At 39.5% G+C, this 9,597-nt stretch overlaps 1 protein-coding gene across 1 annotated transcript; it reads right to left on the bottom strand.

The window, feature by feature from the left end:
- Positions 1-527: 527 nt before the first annotated feature.
- dio2 (iodothyronine deiodinase 2) lies at positions 528-9,094 on the bottom strand. Its single transcript, XM_079369962.1, has 2 exons — positions 8,618-9,094; positions 528-7,649 (listed from the first exon to the last, which is right to left on the bottom strand). The coding sequence occupies exons 1-2, from the start codon at positions 8,840-8,842 to the stop codon at positions 7,059-7,061; spliced, it is 816 nt and encodes a 271-aa protein (XP_079226088.1). The 5' UTR covers positions 8,843-9,094; the 3' UTR covers positions 528-7,058.
- Between the last annotated feature and the right edge of the window lie 503 nt (positions 9,095-9,597).

Below are 9,597 nucleotides of genomic sequence, written 5' to 3'. Positions count from 1 at the left end.
GTTAGCTCATAGTCTGGGATATTTAAGCATTTATGGGCTGTGTCCAAACTCACACACTAGTGCACTATATGGTGAATACCCCATTGTAGTGGTGTCTGTATTCTGAGTGAGCATGGCCATACACCATAGTGCAGTGGTTCTCAACTAGTGGGTCAGGACCCAAAGGCAGGTCGTGGAGCTGTTTCCAGTTGGTCATGAGCAAAAAAAAAATCCTGGTGTCAAACAGTCTGTGAAACTCTTCTTTAAAAAACGTTTTTTGTTTCTTGCTTCTGTTAGATTTCACTTTTACAAAACATCTGACGGAAGCTGCAAACTGCACCATTTTTAATTAAATAAATCTGATTGGTTGAAAAAGATCCACGGTTTTGGTCACTATTTGTCAGTGATGATTTCCTGGGGTGCTATAGTGGACTTAATGTACCACACTTTGGTCAATGCACTCCTGCATTTTCTTCATTTTTTTTACAGCAGAGGTTGTTGCCTGCTCCTGACTTTTGAAAAAACACCAGAAAGAACATGAGAAGCAGTTTTAGCAGCAAACATTCTCCTTTATTATCCATGTTATTTCTCTTCTTCCACATAAGAAAAACAAACATTGCATAAAGAACAAAAGAAACAGATGAAAACATGGCTGTTTGAAGTGGGAGCAGATTGATAATGAAACAGATGATTTGGGTCTGGTTCAGGTTGACCAGGTGCAGTTTACTTCCAACCAAAGACCGAGTCAGGGACTCTTTCATCAGAGGTCTTCATTTGCACACCTCTGTCGCTGTGACCAGAGCAAACCATCTTAGTGTCTCATTGACCTTAAATTTACTACTCAAAAGAACGAAAGGAACAGAAACGTAAAATGACCAGTTGTATCAAGCATGTCAGATTTCCTGAAGATCATGTTTTTTCTGTTGATTTGTATTTGTGGTTGTCACCTGTCTTAATAAATATGAACATACATTATTAATGTGGGGGAAGCATTTTTTAAGGTTGGTTTCACACTAGGGACCCTGGCCTGGACCTGATTACGCTTAACCCCAAAGTCCAGTTCATTTGTTCAGTGTGAACAGGAATGTACCGTACTTGGGTATCGGGCCCGAGTCCGCTTGAAGAGTTGGTCTCTGGCACGATTCATGTGTACGCAAGAACAGTCCGCTCAAGAACAGTGTACGCGACCATGCTCGAGCAAGGAAGCGGACCACTCTGCAACGTAACTCAACGTAAAAACTTTCAAATAAGTTCTGTTCCATTGATTGTTTTGAGTAGTCGAAATCATTTCACATGATTAATCTTAAAATATACCCATCTATGGCTGTTTACAAAGCACACAACTTAAAGACATGTTGACAATATTTACACATTTCAAAAGGGTTTTAATTTTTCTTAAAAATGCTTAAATAGAGTCTCGGCTGATTTCTACACGAAAAGTTACTTTTGACATCAAAGACATTGCCACCAAGGTTTTCACAGGTTCACCCAGGTCATAAAAACAGTGAAATATAAGACCAAGGAAGTAGGTCCAAGTCTAACTTCTATTATTAAGGTTTTCGAGGCATTGCTACGCAAGCACCAACAAGGCCCCTTTAGTCCATGCGAGAGACACATTGCTCATTTTTGTGATTAGAACCCAAGTCAATCTGAGACACCAATGATGTTGTTAATACCAAAATAAACATATTCTTAAAAGGCCACCTGTCATACAAAGAGTAGGTTCATGTTTTAATTTTTTGCACCTGAAGTCTTGGAGGCTTAACTTTGATATCGCTTCCCTCAATGAATAACAGTTGATTTAATGTGGCTGTTTATTTAATTGTATCATTGATTTGAGTAAATGTTGCTTTTGTATTATAGGACAGCTGAAGAGAGAGATGTATGGATGAGAGAGACATCACATGAACTAAAGGGCTGAGTCAGATTTGACAACAATCCCTTGTTCATTGATCGTGTGACATAACCTCGAGGCTAACTGGCGTCCAATTTGGCAGTTTTGACAATCTAAAGTTTGAAACTAAAAAAACCCAAAATAACGTATACAAAATTATTTTATCTTTTACCTTTAATATGATAAACCCTAAATCGTTAGCAGTGCCATCCAATATTTTTTAGATCACATAATCAGTCAAATGGAGATCACAAGTCACGATTTTTAAAAAGTCAGTGATGTGGCAGCACGTAATGCCTCTTTTATAGGAGAACAATCCACTGAAAATGGATGTGTTCTTTTTTTAGTTTTAGAAAAAAGTCCAGCATTTAGACAAAAAACGTTCTGATAACAACCACAGTGCACAAAGATCCTCAAAAATGTCTTCAAATGTTGTTTTAATGCCACTCCAGTAGAAAGGAGCTTTTAACTGAAATAACACGTGCATGCCCAATAACTCCCCAAAGAGCAGTGAGGTGTAAACATTCATGTGGCTAAATGGCATGTATGTAGACGGGCACTGAGGTGGAATGTTTACTCAGTGTGACCCGAAATGATGAAGCCAGAGAATTTTAAGGAAATGTCGACTGAGAGGGAGCAAGACTAACAGAACTCAGGAGTCCATCATTGTTGTGGTGGTCTGCATACTCGCACATGGCTATTGTTATTGTTCACTTACTAACCACATGAGCCTGGATTTTCCCAAGAATTCTGCTAACCACAACTTTTCAAAGAATATGACTATCTACCCTGTTTCAGCTGCTCATGTGACCGTGTACATCATGACTTCAACATCTTTATTAAATTAAGCCACGGTTTGTAGGCTCCATTACTACTGCATCTGTTATGACTTTATGACAGTGCAGCCTCTGAAATAACAAGTAGATCATAATTGTTATAAATAACATGCAGACTCTCCATATAGCTCCACCTTTCATACAGACAACTTAAGAAAAACAGGATTCAATCATCCCAGGCGTAGATATTAAATGAGCATGTTGTTACTTCATGCACAACTGTAAGCATGGTTAATTCTGTACATTAAGATGGACAAACTCAAGTTCAAACACAAAACGATACAACAACCACAAACAATCCGAATCACCAACAGCATCTTTGAATTTACAAACCACTTCAGCTTTCAACAAACACTGACTAAAGTTGGATATGGAAAAGCAGATTAATCAGAGTTACCTTAAAGCAGCAGTACACCACTTCTGATAGCTAACAACTGCCTTCCAGCTGTTAGCTAGCAGTAGCTAAGGTACACAGCACATGACTGAAGTAGCTTAATTTCAAATCACACCCCAAATTTACATACTAAATGCAGCCTGTTCAGACAATCCCCTTCTTCATCACCTTCTTCTTCCTCATAATCCCACCATGTTTTCTTAATCACACTATCCTTCATAAGAGACACATTCTTGTTGTTGAGACCATGACCACTGCCATCATCAACTCTCCTAAAGTCCATCTGTAATCTTCACTGAACCTAAGACCTAAACAAAACAAAAAAAAGCAAACAACTCTCAGAAGACGCTATCCAGAAATTCAATGAATTCCTTTTATTTGTATTCTTGTATTCAGTGTCTGGCTCACATGCAAGGGGCCTGTGTTTGCAGCAAAAAAACTGCAAACCTTATATAATATAAGGCATATTTGGAATAAGATACTATGTTCATGCTGGTGTTGGAAGCAAATGGAGGACGGAAAGTGGACTGTGTTTATAAGAAGGTTAAGGGTTATAATTTTAACTGTCACTCCCCTTTAATGCTGCAATCACAGAGCGCCTTGATCAAAAGAATTCCCCTTTCAGCAGGTGTAGCTTTAATACTGGTTGAATTGTTATCTGCATTACTAACTGACCCGTCAAACCTGTAGTCACATTTACAACACAGGCCTCATGTCTGCTGGAAGTCAAACACTAAAAACATAATCAAACACTTCCCCCACTGTGAAGCAGATGGGATCATTCTGAGGTGTTCATCCGTCTACGGCGGTCTGCACGACCCCTGACCCTCAAAGGAAAATATTATTTCCAGCAGTACGAGCCAAGGTATGCAGTGAATAAAATATTAAAATTCCTGCAGCCGCTCACTCAGACACCAGATCCAGGAAGGAATTTTTGGCCTGGCATGTACTCGTGACCTCCATTCATCCAGACAGAGTATCAATTTTGTGAAGTGAATTTGCAGAATAAAAGCTTAATCCAGTTTAACACCCTGCTTTGTTGAATGTGAGAATGTTAATTTTGTTGTATATCATTGCATTACTGACATTGACACTGAACTTTAAGAACCTTTTTTTTTTTTACAACTAAATTTCTTTTTTGCTTAAGCAGTGCCAAGGATGCAGATTCTGTGTACATTTATATGCTTAATATTAATTCTACCCAGAAAACATCAAAATGTAATAGAGCTGGATCTTGTCCCTTTGAAAGACGAGTCAGATAAGTTTCTCCTCCACCGTTGTTGTCGACTAAGGTGATATCAGAAGTCCCGCCCCTTCCTGATTGTGATTGGTTGATTAGGGATAAGTAACATTGACCCAAACAATTACCCAAATGTTCAACTTTTTTCCACTGACAGCGCAGCGAAAAACTTGAATTATATTGCTTAGAGTTCTTTTTTCGACATTGACCACATTGTGTTTGTATAAATGAGGACTGCCAGCACTAAACATGGTGGAAACAAGCCTTAAAACTGAACTTTTGAATTGATGTTTCAGTTTCATTTCATTCAAAACGCCTCAGAAGTCTTGCTTAAAGAATACTTCAGAGTCTGTTATCATGGTTGCAGGTCTAATTAAAGAACTGTGGAACCATTCTGCAGTAAAACAACCAAAATGTCTTCAGAAAATGATAAATGACTTCATAGTCAATTTTGTTCAGTTGTTAGAGAATCAACACATGTAGGAACCAAATGTAAAGATCCTAATTTAAGCAAAAAAACTACCAGACTCCAAGTTGAAGAGCTCCCAAGGGTGCATTAAGTAAATACTGACAGTTCGGAGGCGAGTACTTCAGGGATATCGTTGTAAATGTTATGTACAGTATATGTATGTATGTATGTTGCTTTTAAGTGCGGGATCATTGTTGATCAATTTTAAAACAGCCACATTAATCCAATTCAGATCATTTCTAAATAGGTAAATCTGTTTAAAGGCACTATGTGGAAGGGTACAATGGTTGATATGTAAAACTGGTCATCTAAAGAGGAAGAGGTAAAGTTGCGATGACCAATAAAAACATTCATCGACATTGTTTCAAAGGTATAAATCTATAAATATATAAAGTTGATCCTGCTAGTTCATCCCTCTTTTAGTTATTTGAATTCCAAAATTCAATAAAACTCATATTTGCAAAATTAGGCTGAAACATAGATGAAGCGCGTCTAATTGTATATGTCGCCCCGATCTGCTTGATGTCTTTTTAATGGTGGAGATCAGCCGAGGTCACATGCTCGTCTCATGAATGTTCCCGCATGCGAAATGTTGGCCTAATTTCAAAGGTTTTTACAGCTTGGGCAGATGATAACCCAACAATCAGGGGTGGGGGTTTATATTCAGATTTATCTGAAATGCTAACAAAGTGCCTTTCGGTTCTGTTTATTATCTTGTAATCTGTAAGAGTAGGATGCCATGGGAGGGACTTGAAGCCTTTAGTGACTGGTTAGTGAAGCAGCAAACAGACATGCAATACTTCAAACCATAAAGGCTTCTGAGTTTCTTTCTTGAATTTAATGATTTTGTTAAGACAGATACAGGTGTTTAGGTGGCAATAACTTCATCATTTATCTTTAAAAAAAAATCATAGAAACTCAAAGTAAAAAATAATAATATTACAGTGTAGAAAAACTCAAATATATGTTAAAAGTCCCAAATTAAAAGTTGACTTAAAGGTGTAATAAATTATTCTAGGCTGTGTCCGGAAATCACACACTACTTACTATATAGTGCAAATACGGCATTCGCCATTTAGTAGTTATGAGTGAGCATTATAATACCCAATGAAGAGGAATCATTATATCCCACAATGCAATGTGAAAAGTATTGTATAACCAATGGTCACAGACCAAGCAATATCTGCATTGCAGTGCAAAGCTTTCACAAGATGAAAGGGGCGTTTGCTTGATATTTTCGAGGGCAGATGGGTGGGAGGCGCACGACCAGCGTGAACGAAATCATTATCAACTACAGAGAACTCAATCCCCGTGTGGGGAGAAGAGAGACATGGGAATGAGAGCATGATTTCGGACCTAGCCATGAAGTAATATTGCTGATTTGTTAAATCAACAGCCACTAAAAACATCCCAATGCATATTGAAAATCTCAAGGGACGTTAAGCTGTAGGACAACAGGGAATGTTTTAGCATGCAGAAACTTCCAGGCTAACAGCGAGGTAAGCTAGACTTGATGTGTCGCCCAAATCATAAAAAAAACAAAATGTTAGGAAGGGAATGCTAACTCTAGCTTGTGCTAAATGGGGACTATTGTAGGATATCAAATGAAATGTTTGACCTTTGAACATGACACAGATTGTACTATTCATTGTGTGTTTTTGTGGTAACAATTAGGACGTCCTGTGGTTATAAGCTTTTAGAACCTGGAACACAGCGATATAGCATTATAAGCACACTCTAGTTTTCTGCACTGAGGAAAATGGTCGCCCGGGGAGGGAAGTGGTGACATGCCAGATAATCAGGGTTAGATGTGGTCGTAGCTCCATTACTTTTGGGTGTGTACACCACTCTGATGTTAAAGTTTGTGAAGGTAGGGCTACATGTCGGCTATGGGATTGGTTATCACTCATGTTTTTGTTTCGACTAAAACAAGTCCCAACTTAATCAGTGAAAGTACATGACAGTTTGAATTAATAGCATGTGCAGTAGCCTACCTAAAGGAATCAAATGCTCAAAGCATTTCCTGTGGAATTATCGCTAAGAAAACGAATGCAGAACAAAAAAGTGAAAAATGAGTGTACCTTGAATTTGTGCTTCAGAACTGTACTTGGTCAGATGTTTTTAATTACCTTTTCATCAAGACTATTGTTGATTTAGCCTTTTATGCTCATTGAAGGAGGGTAATCTTCCTCAGTTGCAAAATTTGTCGAAAAACTGTCTTGGTCCTCTTTCACTTGTCCCTGCTCCTACCGTTTACCGTAGCTCTGTTCCAGCCACTGCTGCACATCCTTCAGATTGTAAAAAAAAGGACCCTTACCCCCCAGGTAGGCAATCTTTCTCTGCTGCACTATACACACCCGTTCATTCGACACGCCGTACGCAACATTAGCATTGTTGTCCATGCTGTCGGCCACCAGTTGACACTGCGGCGGCAGGGAAAAGTGCTCGATAAGTTTGCGTGCCGCCCCCAGCCTCTCCTCCAGGTTCTGATGTTTCGGGACGTTAAAGGAGCAGGAGCCCATGGGAGGGGCCACCCAGCCGTCAGAAGGATGGGCCTCGTCAATGTACACCAACAGGAAATCAGCCACGTCACTGAAGTCCTCAACCAACTGCCGGAAAGCTGGCAGGTGGCTGATGAAGGGGGGTCAGGTGGCTGAGCCGAAGTTGACCACCAGGGGGCGATCCGATGACTCAAAATCCAGAAGGTGGCATTCTTCTTCATTTCGGGTCCTCGATCCTTGCTGCATATTCGTCACGTTACCGAGACCGCCGCTGCAGCGAGAAACATCAGACACCTTCACCAGTTTGGAGTTTGGTGCATCGCAGCCAAGTTTCACCTGAGGAGGTAAAACCAGGAGTCAGGGTTTTTTTTAAACAAAGACGTAATCAAAAGAGATGCGCTGTGGGCTCTCGGCCTGTTAGCAGACATATAGTTTGTATCTTTGCGCTTTTACAGATGTGTTTTTTAAACCAGATGTGTCAAAGGTAAAATCATAGACTTTGTCTTTGCTGCTGTGTTCAGCATAAACTTTTAAAATTACAGTTTAAATATGAATTGCTTCACCTAGTGAATTTTGGACAGTACACTTCTTTCAGTGCAAGAAATTTCTAAATAAGTAACTCAACTATGCTTCTTCCATTACAAGAAGAAAAGTCACTTTTATTTATAGTTTACCTCAAAAGTAAAAGATCTATAAAATCCAGGGCGAGACATGGAAATGTAGTGACTTAAAATCAAATAAAATCAATGCATCTGGTTTGTCCAATGTAGTTCCTATGTCCACATCAAATAATCTTTAAATAAAATAAAAGTTGATGTATTTAATTCTATAAAGAGAAAAACAAATGTGTCCACTTTCTTTGATTTAATATGCCAATTTCATCAAAGAAAAAAGATATTTAGAATTGTTAAATATGAATCAACTAAAACGAGGCATTTGAAATATAACTGCACTGAAGATGACAAGAAAAATAAACTATTTTAACACATATGACAGAGAAATGGACCCTTCACCCTCACAGCCCTATTTAACTGAAGCTGTATTGTCTGTCAATAATGAACAGATTCTATATTCTGTTTTTTTGTATTTCATCTTTAAGTATCTGGACACATTACCGAGACACACCAAACATGTTGAGTATGTCGAAAAAAGAACATTTAACACATAGACTTATAAATACACCTGAGACATCCACTAAGTAATAGATATAATTAAATTCCAAAAACTTTATTTGTCCCCAATTCAAATCCAGAGTGCGGATCCGGTTGTCTTATTATGATCCCCACTAAATGTATGCATGTTACCTGCTTGTATGCGTCCAGCAGGAAGCCGTTCCAGATGGAGCGCAACCCCTCGGAAGTGAGCATGCGGGGCCACTCTCCGGAGCCCGCGGACCGGGAGCAGCTGAGCAGCGACACGGCGCGCTTCACGAGCACCACGGAGTCGTAGAGCGCGAGGAACAGACAGTTTGAGAAGAAGCCAGGTAAAATCTGGAGTGTCACGAGCAGGTCCACACTTGCCACTCCCATTATCTCTCTTTTTGAGCGTTCATATGACCGGCGGGCAGTTATTTCAAACTGCTCTGCGTGACGCGCAGCCCTCTGTTGAAGGTCCCGGTCGCTTCCTTCATTGTTAACCTCTCTGGTCCATGGGCTGGTCAAGACTCGGTGCTGAAAGCGAGGGAGGTGAATGAAGTAGTTTCTGGTAAAGCTCACGCCTCAGTTCTTTACCGTCCAGCTGCTCAGTGCCGTGCGTAATGGCGTTCGATCGCCGCAACTCGATAACTCTCTACAAAGTGACGAGTTCAAATTAAAAGCTTCACTGCTTATCTTTTAAGCTGACGTCAGATTAAGAGCAAACCCTCTGTAACCTCCTTCTTCTCGTATACTCCCCCCTCATCTGCACTTGGACTTTCCTCTTTTTCCACTGTTTTGCTTCTTCTTGTTTTTATCTTACGACACAGTGGAAACAGCCTCGTGCATGGCAACACAACCAACTCCAAATTCAGAGGTTGTCAACACGATGTTATCATATTTTCTGCAGGTTTCTGGTACAGATTTTTTTCAGAGGTTTCAAAGCTTGGGGGAAGTGTCATTTTTCGCTGTGCATCTGGAGAAAGAAAGTGAAAGAAAAGTTGAACTTTGTGTAAAAAAAAATTCTTGAGACAGGACTTTTTTTTGTTTTGTTAATTTTACTTACAATTTCGATTTAAACTCAACATACACACACAAACAAAACAAATCCAATGTTGTCAATACATCTAGGCTTTCCCAACCTTGGGGTA

The sequence above is a fragment of the Symphodus melops genome, assembly GCF_947650265.1.
Source record: "Symphodus melops genome assembly, chromosome: 19".
NCBI lineage: Eukaryota > Metazoa > Chordata > Actinopteri > Labriformes > Labridae > Symphodus > Symphodus melops.
The sequence above is the reverse complement of the archived record's forward strand: the minus strand, read 5'-3'. Positions and strand labels throughout refer to the sequence as shown.